We start from the raw sequence: 18,482 nt of genomic DNA, 5'->3' as shown, positions 1-18,482 counted from the left end.
TCAACCAAGCTTGACTGAAAACGCTGTAGAGGACTCTGGGTGAGATAAGCTTCTGTAGACCAGAGGTTAACCTGTTTACTCTCTAGAAAGTGTGCTATGATTTCGGTTTATATGTAACCATTCATTTCCAGTATCCTTACTCACTATCACTTGAATCCTCTAGACCTGCTATTTCTGTGAGTGTTCAGGGGATAAGGGGCTGGATACGACAAGGAATGCTTGGAGAGGGCTTGGGAGTTCGTGTGTGTCTATTTCTACCGGAACAGACAGTGAGAGGCCTGAAGAGGCCTGGAAGGCAGTGCTTGTGCTGTCACAGGTTGCTGGTTTCAGGAGCTGATCCACAGCAGGCACTGACAAGACTCCCTCACTCTAGGACAGGTGGTGGTGATGTGCCTCAAAACCCTAGTTACCCCTGGGGAGCATCACAGCTGCCTACCTAGGCCTTGCCTCCATTCTTCATGACCTTTAGTAAAACAAGACAGTCTTCACAGGGAGGAGAAGTCCTTTACCCTACACATTCCTCACGGTCTCTGCCATTCTACCCCATAGATCCCATGGCAAGAGGGACATTCTGATTTAAGAGACCCAGTCCTGTTAGTGTGACAGAACACCGTGTCAGCTACAGCCAGCCGTGTCACCACAGGTAAGGAGTCAGAGGCATGCAAAATACAGATCCAAACTCGTAGGTCTCAAAAGTGGAATTCAGACTGCAGTTCCAGCCTTCAAAGGGTGAGTGCTGAAAACAGAGCTGTATCTAGATAGTCACCCAGTGTTTCTGCTAGGATGTCATGTGACTACCAAAGGCTCTAACCTTAAAGCTATTCTTTTTCCTGCTTTCCAGACCTCACTCTTGCTTGTGCCGCAGAGCTGTACGAAATTAACTTGTGCTGAGCTATCAGCAGCTCTTGCAAGCTAAGTAGGGTCCAGCTGTGTCAGCATTCCGATGGGACACCTCTGAAGAACAGCTACGTGCTGCAGGACGTGGTGTTGGCTAGTCAATAGGTTCACCGCAGAACTGGTGCCTCACTATAATGCTCTGTACTACCTGAAGTCATTCGGGCAAATTGTACAGCTAAGCACCTCACCACTTGGATGCACATGGCTCTTTCCACAAGCACAACCCATGGATGTCCTGGGCAAATTCCAGCTTTGGGTACTCTATTATGTGTTACAGTAATGTCTACAAGCCCCACTCATGGGCCAGGAGCCAATTCATCCTGCCCCCCCGCATCCTCTCTGCAGTTTCAGTTGGATACAAGATTGTAGAATAAAGGTACAAGAGCTAGCAATCCTTGTGCTTCAGAGCAGAAGCTGAAAATGAATTCCAGACTGCTCTCATCAACTAGTCTGCTCCCCTCTCAGTCACCGAATAACTTGGAGATTATACCTTCCTCTGAAGCATCCAGCATCAGCCACTATCTGAGACAGGATGCTGGACTACTGATCTATTCCTACAGAGTAAGGGGTACAAAAGATGGTCTAGTGGATAGGGTGCTGGACTGACATTTAGTAGACCTGAGTTTGATTCCCAGCTCAGCCTCATGTGACTTTTGGAAAGTCACTTATCTGCTCTGGACAATGGAGAAAATACTTACCCACGTCAGGTTGGGATAGTGAGGACAACAAAGTCCTCTAATAATTGTGGGGTGCTCAGATACTAACTTCTATATACATAAAAGTAAGCAGTAGTCCCTGAGCAGCATCAAGCATCATATTTTCCTTCCTCAGATGGACCCTGAGCTGGGAGCAGAACTTCTGTGAGGTTTTCTCCTCCTGTCAGGCAAGGATGCATTTTCTCTTTTGAATGAGCAGCTGTCTCTGCTCCAACCCCTCTCCCACCTGTTCCATGGAAGCCTTCAGACCACATTCCCACAGTTGCTTAGCAATCTCACTGTGACCTAGAAATTCCTACCTGTGTTTCCTGATGTTGGCTCAATGATCGTGTCCCCATGTTTCAAAATCCCAGCTCTTTCTGCATCCTCCACCATCCTCAGGCTAATTCGATCCTTCACACTCCCCCCAGCATTAAAGTACTCACACTTTGCCACTGGAAACAGAATAGTCAAACAAATGTGTGTTAAAAAAAGGCACTACAGCATTCAGAGGAATTCTGACTCCTTACTGAGATCCAAAACCACTCCAGCTAAGATCATTTTTTCCCAGTTAAACACCCCCCACCTCCCAACAAGACAAAGGGAAAAGCAGCCCACAGTACAGTGGAGAAGTCAGCATTTCCAGTGTCTTTGGCCAATTTGATAAAGTTCTTGGCACATTTCACAGCTGGCCACAGGAACAAGCAGCTCCACACCATGTGAGTTTCGTCTTAATCAGTGGGTCTCTCCTTTTTTCCTCTTTTCTCTGCTTGTTACACCGGGGCAGAGGATCAGAGAGCATTAAAAGCCCATGTGTAGCTCAACTCAGGAGAGGGGGAGTGAGGACAGGATAGGGTGCTCTACCAGTACCAGGTGGAATTTTTTAAAATGGCCATTCCCTTGCCAATTGTTCCCTACTGAATTTTCCACCTCTTGGGAGCTTGATCTAACTGTTAAGAAGTCCACGCTTTTATTTTATCGCATGTCTCCAAGTTTCAGCCCTTTGGACAACAGTAAACAGAATCTCTTAATTGTCTTCTGTGAGGATCCCCTCCACGTACATTTACACTATTACCATGCAGCAATCATTGTTTAGTTAAGCTACGCAGACTGTAGTCTGCTCTTTTAAATCTTTCCTAAAAAGTCAGTTGCTACAACCATTTCATCATTTGCACTGCTCTTTGGGGACTATTCTGCAGCCTCATTCCGAAGGGCCCAGCGGCAACACCGAGAGCTGGTTGAAAGTTTCATTTGAAACTTTTTTGACCAAAAATGGCTTTTTAATCAAAAGGGAAATGTCATCGGAAAATGTCCATTTTTGATGTGTAGCGTGCGTGGTTTGCTTTTTGTTTGTTTATGTGCACGAGCGGGGGCGGAAGAGGAGGTAGAGGTAATCAAAACACAGAAACCCAAAAACTGAAGCATTTTCTTTTTCTTTTTGCAACTGAAAAACATTCATTTTTGTCAACCTCTTCACAGGAACAAAAAGCATTTCCCAACCAGCTCTCATGAACACTGTTAAATAGGGTGATCCAGATTTCTGAAGATACACCTCTACCACAACATCTGAAGATACATCTCTAACTTCTGTCTGCAGCAGGTACTCACAGAGTTCACACTTGAGTCCAAAGAACTTTCCGATCTTGTTGATTTGTACCAGAGGAGTATCACCGATTTTCTTCAGAATGTTTGGCAGGATGTTTGGAGACTTTGACCTAATGCACACATGCACCGACACATCAATCAGTTCTTGGCGGTAACACTGGGAGGTCACGTGCTTATCTTGGATGTTCTTTTTAAACATACAGAAGTTTACAACAGAAAGGACTTTTTAAGACAGCAAAACCCTGATCCAAAACTTTTGGAGTAATCAGACATCAGTGAAATGGTGTGGATAGCACAAGGTACATGCATTTACCTCACGCATCACGTAGTTCAGTGGTTTTCAAACTTTTTTTCTGGGGACCTAGTTGAAGCTGGGGATGAGGGGTTTGGGGTGTAGGAGGGGCTCAGGGCTGGGACAGAGGGTTGGGGTATGGGGGTGAGGGCTCTGCGGTGGGACCAGGGATGAGGGGTTCAGGGTGTGGGAGGGGGCTCTGGCCTGGGGCAGGGGGTTGGGGTGTGGGAGGTGGTCAGGGCTCTGGGCTGGGGATGAGGGGTTTGGGGTGCAGGAAGGGCTCCGGGTTTGGGGAGGCTCAGGGCTGGGGCAGGGGTTTGGGAAGGGGTCAGGGCTCTGGACTGGAGGTGCAGGCTCTGGAGTGGGGCCAGGGATGAGGGGTTTGGGGTGCAGGAAGGGGTTCAAGGTTTGGGGGGGCTCAGGGCTGGGGATTGGGGCATGGGGTTGGGGCACAGACTTCTCTCTGGTGGTTCCCGGTCAGCGGCACAGCCGGGGTGCAAAGGCAGGTTTCCTGCCAGTCCTGGCACCACAGGCTGTGTTGCACCCCGGAAGCAACCAGCAGCAGGTCTGGTTCTTAAGCGGAGGCGCCCCCCCAATCTGGAGTGCAGAGCCGGTGCTCGGGGCGGGGCAGCGCACAGAGCCCTGGGGCCCCCCTGCTTAGAAGCCAGACCCACTGCTGGCTGCTTCCGGGGTGCGGCGCGGTGTCAAAACAAGTAGGAACTAGCCTGCCTTAGCTGGGTAGCACTGCCGATGGGACTTTTAACGTCCTGGTCAGTGGTGCTGACCAGAGGAACCCAATGCCTGACATGCCGCGACCCAGTACTGGGTCGCAACCCGAAAACACTGAAAAACGCTGATGTAGTTTATTGTCATCATTACCAACCACTTAATTTAATTATTCACCTGATCAGGGCAACTGCTTAATAGGTTACTTAGCATAAGTTAACTCTGGGTACGTCTACACTGGCAAGTTTCTGTGCCACAAATTATACCACTTTTATTAAAACACTGGAATTAAATTGCTGTTGCGTGTCCACACTGTGCTCCTTGTGACACTGGAGCGCATCCACATTAGCAGCTCTTGCAGTGGCAAAGACAGAAGTGCATTGTGGTAGCTATCCCACTGTGCAACTGGCCGCAGGGTGCTTTGGGAATGGTTTGCAATGCCTCATGGGGCAGGCACAGCGTCACATGATGCAGGCTTCCCAATCCCATTGTTCCATTGGCATCCTACTACATTGCCAGCTGCTTTTCAACTGAAGTGGTGTGGGGGGGCAGAGTGTGTGATGGAGTGTGTGTGTATGGAGGGAGGGGGGAAGACAGTGTTTTGGGGGACAGAGAGTGTGTCAACACGCTGTCTTGGTCAGACAGTGGCAGGAAGCAACCAGTCCTGAGGCAGGGGGAGGAGGAAACCCCGACATCAGCCCCGTCTCCCTCCCTAGGCTCTCTGCACATCAAATCAATCACTCTCTCTCACACACACACACACACACCCCACCTGCCTCTGGGCATGGCTACACTTGCAGATGTAGAGCGCTTTGAGTTAAACCGGCCTTCGCAGAGCACAGTAGGGAAAGCGCTGCAATCTGTCCACACTGAGCTGCAAGCGCACTGGCATGGCCACATTAACAGCTCTTGCAACAGTCACAGAGAGCAGTGCATTGTGGGAGCTATCCCAGCATGCAATTGGCTGCAACGTGCTTTTCAAATGAGGGGGGTGGGGTGGAGTGTGACTGAGTGTGTTGTGTGTATGTGGGGGGAGAGAGTGGGTTTTTGGGGGGCTCCGGCGGATCAAAGCAAGTTTGATAATAACGCGGTTTCACCTATAACGTGGTAAGATTTCTTGGCTCCCGAGGACAGCGTTATATCGGGGTAGAGGTGTGTATACAATATAGTCTTTTATCTGGTGAAAAAAAATTCCCTGGAACCTAACCCCCTCATTTACATTAATTCTTATGGGGGAAATTTGATTTGCTTAACATCGTTTCACTTAAAGTTGCATTTTTCAGGAACATAACTACAACGTTAAGTGAGGAGTTACTGTAATGGTTGCTTTGTCTCAAGGCAGATAAGCATGCCGGCTGTCAGAAACAGAGCTTTCAAAGGGCATATCCACATTCCTGCAGTGATTCCAAAACAATGACAAGAGTGGCCACTTGACTTAAGGGGATTATGGGACGTTTCTGGAGGCTGATCAGAGCGCAGTAATGCAACACTCATTCACACTGATGCCCAGGCGTTTCAGCCAATGCGCACCAAGTGTTAATCTTCTCGCTGAGGTGGAGTACCAGGAGCACTCTAGCCCTGGAGTCAGAGCTCTCTACGTGCCTTGTCAGTGTGGATGGGTAGTGAGCTAGGGCGCCTGGGGCTGCTTTAATGTGCTCTAACTCGCAAGTGTAGCCAAGCCCTCTGTGTTCAACAGCACGAGCATTCCACATTATTGGTTTACTTTGTGTCCTGGAGCAGATCAGCACAGCACGCAAGGGCTGTCAGAAACGGTGCTTTGAAAGGGGAGGGGCACCTGTCTCCAGGGCAGTCCGCTTGAGGCATTATGGGACAGCTCTGGAGGCCAAATACAGCGCAGAAAGCAATTAAGCATCTACACTGGCAATAGAGTGCTGGAGCCTCTGTGCAAATAGCCTTACGACTCTCAACGAGGTGATTTTTTTGCCGTGCTGCAACTGAGGAGTTTCTGTGCACAAAGTGGCTTGGCAGTGTGTACACATCTGCCGTTTGAGCACAAAAAGCTGCTTTACTGCGAAGAAACTTGTCAGTGTAGACAAGCCCTCTGGCTTATGCAGCTTCACATCAGCTTCTTTAAGCAAAAAGGTTAATGTGAAGGGAATGTTTGTACATTGTTAGCAATGTTCTTTGTTTAGAAGAGTTGGAAATCTTATTTATTAAACATCAAGAACAGGCCGTTTAGCTTGGAAGGGGTATTGTTAATTTTAAGGAAAGAAGTGAAAAGGAGTTCTCTGCATCTCAAATTAGTAATGAGGGGGAGCAGGGAGGTAATTTATAAGATTTCAGACATTTTCGCCTTCTAGCAGATATGGGCTACAATAAAAAGCATATTCACTGGAGAGATATACAGGGGGAGGGAGATAAAGAATGATTCCGAGGTCAAAGGCAAGAACTACAAAGCTGCGATCCACAGCCTGCTATGCTCTCACCATCTGAAGTAGGTTGACATAAATTTCAGCCCTTCCAGGAAAAATGAACGCGTCAGTCATTTCTATATGCGCATGCACATATAAACTCCATCAATGCCATGACTGCTCCAAACCATGGTTGGTCAACAAAAGCAGACCGGAAATAGTCAGACTAGATCAGTGATTTTCAACCAGTCGTCCATGGACCCCTAGAGGTCTGCAAACTATGTTTAAGGGGTCTGAGAAAGGTTATTGTTACCATAGAACAGTGGTTTTTCAACCTCGGGACTGCAGACTAAGTCAAAGATTTCCAAAGGGCTGTGCACCTCCATTTGAAATTTTTTTAGGGGTCTGTAAATGAAAAAAGTTTGAAAACCACTGAACTAGATGATCTAATGTTCCTTTCTGGCTGTATGAATCTATGAAATGTTGAGCACAGATTAATGCTGCAATTACAGGCAGGTGTGACCAAATTCCTGGTGAATTTATTCATTTCTTGCCTGCATTTTTTGGGAGGGAGGTTTAAATAGTGCCATTTAGGGAAGATGAAAGTGAATGTGTAAATACGAGAAAACAAAAAGAACTGTCAAACACAAAAGATGTCTTCTTGACCCCATTAAAGTCAATGGGAGTTTGCCTCTTTTATAAAACATAAGCTAGGTTTAAACATATTAATTGAGCTTGCAACTGTAAATTACAGGTATCGGATACAAAAGTGTCCATATGCAAAATCATGCCAATTTAACTAATACAGCTAAAAAAATTCACACCTTTAGTTAAACCCGTGCAGTGCTCTGAGGGGACAAAGTCTTGGTTAACACTGAAAGGCAACAAGGAAAGAAAGGTATCACTTACGAAGTGGGGTGATAATGAGGGGATTCAGAGGGGAGTTTCCCCGGCTCCCAGGTACATTTGCTAGGGGTGTCAGGTCGGATCCACTTTCTCTCCTCACTGATGTTACCAGGCTCCTTCTCCAGGCCTCCATTCAGCACACATTTAGCAGAGAAGTGAGGGCAGGAACCATTGTCCATCTCTGCTTCTGGAGGAACTGAAGGCATCGTGTCTTTGAAAAGGAAAGAAGAACCTGCCATTATTCAGACTCACTTTGAGCATCCTCTGAGAAGTAAAAGGATTACCTCAAAGCCACATGACATATGCAGCAGACTACTTTAAACCCTATTTTGTTATGATGTTACAGATTATTATGGAGGCAACCGAACATAAGAGCAATGTAGGCTTACACCACATACTGCTACTGTCTTGCCTTCATTATGACACACAAAACTGAAGTCTTCTGGAATCTTCTGCTTTCCCCATCTGTTCACCCTATCAGAGGAGGGGCTCAGTCTCACGCTGTTCTAGTATCAAGTTCCAGTGAGACAGCATAGCCTAGCAGTCTAAACATGCAGCTGGAGCCAGGAACTTCTGAGATCTAATAACGGCTGTCGCTAACTCTTTGGGGAGCTTGAGGAATCACTTAGCATCAGAGTCTTAAGCTATGTCTACCCTAGGACTTATGTCGGCAAAACTTGTGTCGCTCAGGGGTGCAAATAGCACACCTCCCCAAGCAATGCAAGTGTTGCTGGGTTAAGCGGCAGTGTGCACAGTGCTATGTCAGAGACCGACCTTCTCCCCCTGACTCAGCTACTGCCACTCGTGGAGGTGGTTTTATTGTCGATGGGAGAGCTCTCTCCTGTCGGCACAGAGCAGCTACACAAACCATCTTCCAGCCGCGCCGCTGCTTCAATACAGGTGTGCCGCTGTAGGCTCACTAGTGTAGACATGGCCTTAGTTTCCCTATGTATGAAAAAATATAACACACAAGGGTCTTTTAAGGGCTGGTTAGGGTTTGTGCAGCACTGGGACGACAGTAAGCTTTACGATCGTGGGTCAAGCTGTGACGGGCTTATAACTGAAATGGGAAGTTGGGCTCGGCTTTGGTGCAGCACTTGAGTGGCAAAATTTGTGACCATATCCTGTGCAATGACAACGGCATGAAGACAGGCTGGTATTAATTAGAAGATGCCCACAGTTTACAGCAGGCAGTCTCCAAAAATCAAGAGACGAGACTGATCAAGCAGTAGAGTCTCCCCCCAATAAAAAACAAACAGCCCACCACCACTTTCTACCCCTAAGAGAGCTAGGATCTCCCCATCCCAAGCAGATGGCTGGCAGATTTATACCCCACTGGATGATCAGACAGCAGTGCTGACTGACTCTAGACAGAGCTCAATTTAATGTGGCTGTGCTCTGGGCAGAGGAGAAGGGGGCAGGGAATGGTCATGTTAGAGAGGCAGTTTGTTTCACCACTAGGCAGGAGAGATCCTCAAAGGGTGGGTGAAAGTGAGAGAGAGCTGCCATAGAAGAACTGGTCTGGCAAAAACTCAAAAACACCCCCGAAAATTCTGCCTCTGGGGAGGGCAGGGCACCCGCCCTCTCTGGGGCAAGGCAATGAGGGAAACTAACCTGGATGTGGGGAGAAACGTTAACAAAATCCACAAAGAAAAAATAAAGTCTGGAGCTGAATTACTTCCAACACCGAGCTCCACAGGAAAGAGCGGCAGGCTCGCAGGGCCGGTTTTATGAAGGTTTATTTCTGACTAGTTTTCCTGTGAGAGTCACTCTCACCAATAGGGAATATGGAGTCAGCTCCATGCAGATGGTTAACAGGTCTTATTTTAGGTCAGGTGTCTACAAACCCCCCCGCCCCCCCACACAGAGTGGCACAGCTTTTTTGGGGAGGGTAGCTGAATCTGTGTCTTTTCCAAAGGCATTCTCATGGGACGGGACATAATAAACCCCATTCCTTTTAAAATTGATATGTTCAAGCATTATAAACTCACTACATTTGATGGGCATAACAGGTTTGTCTTTTGCTCTGGAAGTTATTTTCTAGAGACGTGCTGAAACCAGACCCTCAAACTTCTTTAAATTTCTGGAGGGTGAAGAGAATCAGATCCCAATTGCCAGATCCAGATTTCTCTCAGTTACGATTTTGGTTCCAAATCAGAATGACTTGAGAAAGCCATTCCTGTGACACTGCATCTCACAATGGCAGGAATCTCACAACAGCAACTAATCCTACGAAACTTTGGACCCAGCAAATCTAAACCCTGATTCGGCTTTAAATTTGACCACCACCCTAAAACTAATTTGGATCAAAGCACTCTTCTTCATTTTATCTCCATTATTTCCCTCTAGACCCATGCCCAAATCTCTGCCCAGGATAAACCTACAAAGATAACATTTGTCAGTGGATTCTAGAGTGTGCATCTGTATTAGGGTGTCATTCAGCACGGAAGGTAAATAATTCAGAAGAATCAATTAGTCAATATGCTCTTCAGGTTTATTTGTCTTAACTTCATTCACTGCGTTAGGCCATAATGCATTAGCCATCTGCAAGGGTAGAATACTGGCAGCAAACAAAACTGTTGGAAAAGCTTCATGGGACATTCTCTAACGCAGACTCATTTTTCACTTCTACAGAGACAGGCTCAAACCTCAGATAAAGTCACTCACACATCAGTGACTGGCCAAGATTTTAAAAGGTGACTAGTTATTTTTGGGTGCCCATCTTGAGACACCTTGAAAGGGCTTGAGATTTTCCAGAAGTGCAGAGCACCCACCTTCTAAAACAGTTCCTTTAAGTTGTCTCAAATTGGCCACCCAAAACCTATTAGTTAGTTGGAAAATTTTGGCCAGTGTGTTTATTGGTGTCAAAACCACTGCAGGCTCTGCTCTGCAGAAGCCCTGGCCTTGGGAGAGAGGGTGGTGCGCCTCGACCAGGACCTCACTGGCAGAGCAATGCAGGAAAGGTTGGACAACAGCTGGCCATAATATGCCTGGCTTTATCCCCTCACTTTCACAAACACCCCTCAGCATAATTAATCTGGCTGAAGTGCAGGCCGACAGGATACGCATCCTGAAAATAAAATATTGTGCATATGAACACATTTTTTCAGTCATAAGAAAGATATTCTAATTCTGCATTTAGGCCAAATTATGTCCTGACAAACCATAAAGCCCCACTGACTTCAAGGCAGGGCAGAATTTGGCCCTTTCAAAAAAATGTAAACTAATTATGCTAGACAAATAGTAGCTCCTGTGAGGCGCAACACATCACACACACCTACCTACCTGTTCAGATACGTTTGTCCATGTTCTGCTGCATTTTTCTTTTGTTTACAATTTAAATGGATTTTAGACTTTAACAAGGTTGCTAAGTTTTCTGCTAATATTATGCCCAAGATTAAAAGCTCTCCCACTTCATTTCTCAGAAACTCATTGTATCTCTTTGGGACTTTAAGCTTAAAATAGAAGCCTCCCAGTTTGCCATGTTCCTAAGCATAGATTTAATCCAAGAGAAATTTGATCCCCCTCCAGGAATCTTATTACTATTCGTCAAAGTAGAATCTTTTCCTCCTGGGCTTCAGGGTACTGGGTTAAAATATCCCACCATTAAGCCTTCTGTACTGGGCATAAGATACTGCAAAACAAAGTGGACAACGTCACAACCCAATGGCCCCCTCCCCTTAGGGAGTCCCCTGGGAAGGTAGATCAGCACTGCATATTGCTAACGCTGTTGCAATCATCACAAAGCATTTTGGGGAGGGTTAAAGGTGTGTGAGTGGAGAGTGGAAGATTCCTTTGCAGGAGTACAAAAGGCCGAGACCGGGGGGGCGGGTGGGGGGGGAAGGGGAAGAAAGCAGAGAACGGGTTAACTCAACACTGCAGCTAGCAAGCTCAGTCCAAAGATAAGCTGACTCCAGCCCAAGGCCAGCTGCTACCTACCAAGACAGAAGGGGGGAAGTCCAACCCCCCTCACCCCCTCCCCCCACCCAGCCCAGCCGTGAGAAAGGAAAGGAAAGTTGCTGAACAAAATGCAGGGGCTAGGAAAAGGAGCAAAACGGCAAAGGCCAGCCAGGAACAAACAGAACTGTCTCATGGCCCTGAAACCGGTGTGTTTTGGGGAAAGTTGAAGAGACCACAGAAAGCTGGTTTGGACTGGCACAAAGAGCACCAGGAGCAGAGTTCCCTGAAAGAAACCCCCCCCCCCCCCCCCCGAGGAGCCCAGGACTTAATACTCTCCCAAAAGCTGAAGCAACTCAGAGAGCACAGCAGATCCTTGGACAGCCTGGGCCCAGGACAGCACTCCCATCCACCTTCCCCCACCCCCACCCCCCTTCTTCTGACATTACACCCAGACTTGGCCAGTCTGGGTAGTGCGGGTGTGAGTATGAAAGTGGGTTAGGGCTTGGGCATTAATGCTTTCTTTCTTCCCCTGAGTGACATGGGAGTGTTCCTAGCACTCTCGACTGTTATTTTATTATTTTATCAATAAAGCTTTAAAATTTAGACACTTGGTGTGCCTTGTCATCTCCTCCCCAAAAAGATCCTGTGGCCTCAGCCTGATCAACTGTGGCCTCAGGCAGATTGGTAATGAAAACCTGTCACAACAGGACTGGTAAATAGGATTAGTAACAGTTGTGCAGGAGGGATATCAGATAAATCTGGAAATTCTGTTAAACAGCGGCTGAAAGATTCCCTAATATGAGAGAACAAATGAAGCCCTCTTATATTACTGCTTGCCAGGATACTGCCACACTGCCCTTACTGATAGGGTATCGGGGCAGTTGATTACACCTGTCTCTTCCTCCCCCAGCCCAGCAGCTCAATGCTCACTTGGATCCAGGCCAAGCCTACGCTACAAAGGTTGGTTGACTCAAGTTATGTCAGCATACAGCTGCTGACTTTTGTCTACCGCTCAGGCACATGGATGAGCAGGTGCTTGCATCAGAGCTACACATTCTCACCATGAGTGCCTGTGTTGATGCAGAATGTGTCACACCATGTGTAGGTATCTTAGTAGACCCCATGCTACTTTCCAGCTCACTGCTGTGTGAGATACCGGCAATTCACCCAGGGATCCAGTTCCCACCTTGCCACTTTCTCCATCCCATATTACTTGTGCCTTTTTAAAAATACCACAGCCCCTCACACTGCTTTTCAGGCTCTACCAGATCTCTGACAGAAGCATAGACCCTGCGCAGCTCAGCACAATTATCACAAGTGTTGCTAATACAGGAGGTACAATTTGCCAGTGTTATAAATGTCCAAATCATTGTAATTTATTTATGTAGGGTCTTGTTTTTGCAGACTCAATAATAAAAAAATTTACAGTTGTATGGTGGTGCCCCTGGCCCCCACAGATCCCTCTGGTGCTCACTGCATCTCCCGGCCCCCACATTGCTTCGCTGGGCTCTGCTGCTTCCCCACCATTGCCCTGAACTCCCTTCCATAGCCTCACACCCCAGGCTCACCCTGCTCTTTGCCTCTGGATCACGGCACTAGGTAAGGCTGGCCCCATGGCTGAATCTGGGGGGAGGGGAAGAGCTGAAGCCCACCCCCAGGGTCCCATGGCTGAAGCCCGACCCTGGATACTGCAGGGAGGAGCCATTGCGTTGCCCCTCCCCCATCTCTGCCCAGACCGCTGTCATGGCTGCAGGAAAACCCCCTGGGGCCACATGCAGCCCCGGTGGCTGCACTTGAGAAATGCTGGCTTTTAAGACCATTTTAACAGTCAGCCACAGTTAGGGTGACCAGATGTGTCGAGTTTATAGGGACAGTCCCAATTTTTGGGTCTTTTTTTAAAATATAGGCTCCTATTACCCCCCCCACCCCATCCCAATTTTTCCACACTTGCTGTCTGGTGACCCTAGCCACAGTAGTGTTAAGTACACATGAGACACAATAAGCAACGTATTTGCTTGTACTTAGTATGGGTGAGTTTTCACCTCCTGCTATGTATTCTGTAATGCTTGGGATAGGCTAAGCAAGATACCGAGTTTCCAGAAATGCAACTTCATTGTGTGCAAAGAAACAGGCAACAAAATCAAAGAACAAATAAATACAAGATTAACAACCTTTTATCAACACTAACTGGGTGAACTGTACTTTAACCCCCCAGTAAAAATGGAATTATTAAGTAAACATTCACATCCATGTATGTAAAACTCAATACAGTGTAGTAAGTTATGGCAACACATGCACGGACCGGTTTTCACAGCTCCGTGTATGTGTAGCTACTGCGCTCTTTGTTGTCCCCTGTGCTGTGGAGTGCTAGGGGTAAGGAGGTACACCATGCTACCACCTGGTGTGTTAGGGGTATAGGGAGCAGTGACCATGGAGTTCTCAGAGGACTAGAAAGGCTGCTGAGTTCAGGGTCTTTGGGCATGAAGGCGAGTAATGGAACATTGAGTTTGTTGCCTGGGTAATCCCATTATACCCTGGTGCATTTTCCAATGTGCCTCTTGGTCCTTTTGCTTCTCCTGCAGTAACCACTCTCTCCATTCCCAGACCTTTTCCATGGTCATGGGGCCTCTCCAAGCCCTGCATTCACTCTCTGAGGCCATAGAGGATTGGAGGATCTCGCAGAACAGATCCTCCTAATCCTCTTCTTGCTCCTCCAGTTGAGGGTCAGACGTTCAGCAGGTGCAGAGGGGCACCCCTCGAGGCCACCACGCCTCATGCTGCTGCTGAAAACAGAAAAATGCACCATTAGATTTGCAACCACCACAGAAAAGGGAAAAGTGTCAGAACTCCTTTCCCTTACTCCCATAAATACCTTTAGAAACACTAAGGCCTGGTCTACACTAACCCCCCAATTCGAACTAAGGTACGCAACTTCAGCTACGTGAATAATGTAGCTGAAGTCGACGTACCTTAGTTTGAACTTACCGCGGACCAGACACGGCAGGCAGGCTCCCCCGTCGACTCCGCGTACTCCTCGCGCCGAGCAGGATTACCGGAGTCGACGGCAATCAAACTTCTGGGTTCGATTTATCGCGTCCAGACAAGAAGCGATAAATCGAACCCAGAAGTTCGATTGCCTGCCGCCGAACCAGCGCGTAAGTATAGACAAGCCCTAATTGTCACTTCAGCTTTAGAGCTTATCAATACAGCACCATTATGCAGCTCAAACCATAGTCAGTATGGCCTAGTGGGGGGGAGGGGAAGGGAAGAGAGGAGAAGAGGACTGTGGAAACTATAAAATGTTGGGCTCCCCTACCTGGTATAGGTACAAGGAAAGTGCTGAGTGTGCTGGCAATACCTTCCACAGGCCGCAGCAATCTGGGTGGATATTAACTCATGAGGCACAAAGGGAGAGAACCCAGCTGCTAGCAGCATCCCAAAGCTTCCCGTGGGCTCCAAGCCTGTTTTCGCCTGGCACCACTGCAGTACTCATCACAGAGTGGCATGGAAAGTCTCCTATCTTAGTAGAAGAAACAAGGCTGCCATCCCTAGAAATCTTTGGGAAAGGACTGTAAAGTATCTCCATGTAAATTTCATTGAGATCTCTCAAGAGACTAAAACAGACAACCCTATACAGATAAAGTACTCTGCCTGGGCTCCCTGCCTAGCTCAACAAGCCAAAGAATTGAAAAGCAGATGCCAACTACCTCTGTTTGTTCTACCTCTACCCGAGCACAGGACACTGATCTGAAGGGGACTGCATAATCCAACTGCCATAACAGTGTTTTTGAATTTATTCCCTATTCCCATTACATTAGGGAAGAAAGCCTTCAAAAGGGAGTTCTAAGATTGCAGATGGGATGGATGCCATTTCTAAATGGGGAAGAAGGGCACAGAGGGAGGGAGGTGAAGTTTTGGGCAATGAAAAGCAAAAAAAGTGAAAACAAAAAGGAAAAATGCACACAGGCACTTACCAAACTCCCTTCTCCTTCACCAGCAGGTTCATCCATGCGTGTGTAAGCAGAGTCAGGATGAGCTCTACCCTGACATCTGGTGGTGAATTATGGCGAGTGTGGAAAAGAACTCCAGGGGCATGGGTTACAAAACCCAGTGAATTGAGAGAGGATGGGGACAGGTATGTGTACCTGATGGTATGGGCCCCCTCTGAGGGTTTGAAACACCAATTGCACCGCCTCCTCTCTCCACTGTTGAATATCAGAGTGAACTTTGATTCCCTTAGGAGTCTAGTTACAGGCTGCTGAGCTGAATTCACTTTGGGCCAATGGTGCACCAGCACTGGGGCTCCCCTACTATACTATGAGCTGAAATCGCTAAGAGCTGAAATCACAAAAGAGCTGATGTTATTAAGAGCTGAGATCACTAAGGCTGTGTTAACTAGTGGGGGAGCCTGAAGCTATACTGCTCAGCAGCTGGCGGAGCAATTTGTGGGGACGACTGGAGGAGCAGCGAGCGGCGTGGAGCCTTGCCGGGCCAGTTGGAGTGGCCCAAGGAACGGCGAGCAGAGCTGTTTGCGGGGACGGCTGGAACGGCTCACAGGTCGGTGAGCGGAGCAGCTTGTAGAGCCGAGCAGTTCGTGGGATGGCAGGAAAGTGGACTGGCTCATGGTAAAGGCTGCGGCGGAACCCCCACGGAGAAACAGACGGCTGGCCAGCCTCGGATCACGTAAGGTGCCCCTTAACACCCTGCGTGCCCCCCCCTTTTACTCTGGGGCTGCACTGACCAGGGACAGAGACTTTGGGTGGTTGCTGGACCCAAGAGACTTTGGGGATGTTGGACTTTGGGGACTCTGGGTGATTTTTGGGTTGCTGGATTCAAGAACCAAAGGGAAAGGACACAGCCCAATTTGCTGGGGTGGGTTTTGCTCATGGTTTGTGTTATGAATCCTGTTTGTGGTGTTTTTCCAATTTTATGCTGATGTCGTTTACCTCATGTTATTAAACATTTTCTGCTACACTCCGACTCCGTGCTTGCGAGAGGGGAAGTATTGCCTCTTAGAGGTACCTAGGGGGGTGGTATGTAATTGTCCCAGGTCACTGGGTGGGGGCTCGAGCCGGTTTTGCATTGTGTTATTGAAACGGAACCCCTAGATACAGAACCCGGCCCTTGTTGCTGCCAACTTAGATGGGCAGAAGGGTTACATTTCTGGGGGCTCGTCCGGGATTCCCTGGGTCAGTACCCCTCGCAAGCACCTGTTGAGTGTTCCACTGCATTGGGAAACAATTGTGGTTATATTTTGAGGAAATTACTGTTTGTATAATGGCTAATATGTCAGGTTTGTTAGGCCCCGGCCCTGCAGCCTCTAGCTCAGGGGCCGCAGCCTCAGCCAATGATTGGGCAAAAGCACTGGGGCAAATATTGGCAAAGGTTGTGCTGTCCCAGGCTATGTTAAACTCTTGTCGTGAGTTAAGATTATTTGCTGGGGCAGAGGAGTTCGAACCCTGGTTGGAGCATACCACTGAAATGCTGCAGGAGTGGGCCGTACCTGATGCAGAAAAGCGAAGATGTCTAATAGAGAGCCTTAGTGGCCCAGCATTAGATGTGATTCGCACCCTGAAGCTCATTGACCCTGGGGTCAGTGTGAAGGACTGCCTAGAGGCCCTTGATCATACCTTTGGGAGCGTAGAGGGCCCTGAAGACAGTTACTGTAAGTTCCTTAATTCCCGACAGCAAATTGGCGAGAAGATTTCAGCCTATATACAGAGGCTGGAGAGACTGCTTCAGAGAGCTGTCATGAGGGGAGCAGTGACTGCTGAACAGATGGATCGGACCAGACTGGCTCAAATTGTAAGAGGAGCTCAGTATCAGAACCCGATTCTACTCCATCTCCGGCTAAGAGAACGACGGGAACATCCCCCAAGTTATTCCCAGCTGATAAAGGAGGTCAGAGAAGAGGAAGAAAGGCAGGCTGCCAGCGAGTTTTGGGAAGCCCAAACATTGGAGCCAGCCGGCACAACACCACTGCAAACGGCCAGTGTACTGATGGTGAGCACCACAGAGGAACTTGCCCAACAAATGCAGGTCCTGACAGAACGGATAGCTGAACTGCAAAGCACCGTTGACCGAACTAAGACTTCCAGGAATAAGGCGCCTCTGACTGTGGCGATGGAGAAGTCAGCATTTAGAGCCACCATCCCACCTGGGCGAAGGGGGAAAGGACAATTCTTCTGCTACCGATGTGGTCAGGACGGACACAGTGCTGGCAAGTGCCATAATGAAGAAAACCCCTCCTTAGTGTATGGAAAGCTGAGGATCAGTTGGGAGAGATCCGGTAGCTGCCAGAGAGTCCGGGGACGGGGACCACCCAGGCCTGCAGGAGTTGAAGATTCCCCCAGAAACGACCGTCCAGCTGGGATCCCCGCAGGACTGATAGGGCCTCGAGCAGAGGTCATGGTGAAGATTGAAGGGGTGGAGTGTAAAGCCGTGCTTGACACTGGATCTCAAGTGACTATTATATTTCAGTCATTCTACCAACAGATGCTTAGGCACCTGCCTATACAGCCACTGACTGGCGTTGGTCTGTGTGGCCTCAGCATGGATGAATACCCCTACCAAGGGTATGTCATAGTGCACCTGGAATTCCCAGAGGAGGTTGCTGGGGTAAGAGAAGAGGTGGACACAGCTGCATTAATATGCCCTGACCCTAAAGGGACCTCCGATGTGTCGGTGCTGATAGGGACCAACTCCAGTCTCTTCAAGGTGCTCGCGGATTACTGCAGACGACGGGCTGGGGACCAGTACCTGAATACCCTGATGATCCATACGCTTTGTGCTGAAGCCTATAGGAAGATTGAGGGTGCTAAAAAGGAGACATCTGAGCTACCGATTGGGGCGCTGAAGTACATGGGCACAACCCCCTTAGTAGTGCCTGCAAGGACAGAGCAGGAAGTGCTTGTCATGAGTACCCGGCTGAAAGGCAGTAAAGGGGCATTAGCAATGGTAGAGCAGCCAGTTGAAGGAGAGCTCCCGGAAGGAGTGCTGGTCCCCAGTGGAGTCATAACCCTACCTGCTGAAGCCCAGGAAAAGGTGACTATGCTGATTGCTAATGAAACAAGTCGAGATGTTGTTGTG

General features: G+C 48.3%; 1 protein-coding gene across 1 annotated transcript in view; it reads right to left on the bottom strand.

Moving 5' to 3' along the window:
• LOC112119829 (cystathionine beta-synthase-like) overlaps positions 1-18,482 on the bottom strand; it is a 56,908-nt gene that overhangs the window by 24,708 nt on the left and 13,718 nt on the right. The window contains exons 3-5 of the mRNA XM_024218633.2: positions 7,497-7,704; positions 3,201-3,307; positions 1,913-2,047 (exon numbers count right to left, since the gene is read on the bottom strand). Of these exons, the coding sequence (XP_024074401.2) occupies positions 1,913-2,047; positions 3,201-3,307; positions 7,497-7,699 (445 nt within the window). The 5' untranslated portion in view covers positions 7,700-7,704. The remainder of the gene's footprint in view (positions 1-1,912; positions 2,048-3,200; positions 3,308-7,496; positions 7,705-18,482) is intronic.

This window comes from Terrapene carolina, unplaced genomic scaffold (genome assembly GCF_002925995.2).
Source record: "Terrapene carolina triunguis isolate 2854851 unplaced genomic scaffold, T_m_triunguis-2.0 Scaffold30, whole genome shotgun sequence".
NCBI lineage: Eukaryota > Metazoa > Chordata > Testudines > Emydidae > Terrapene > Terrapene triunguis.
Note: the sequence above shows the minus strand (reverse complement) of the source record. Positions and strands in the feature narration are given on the sequence as shown.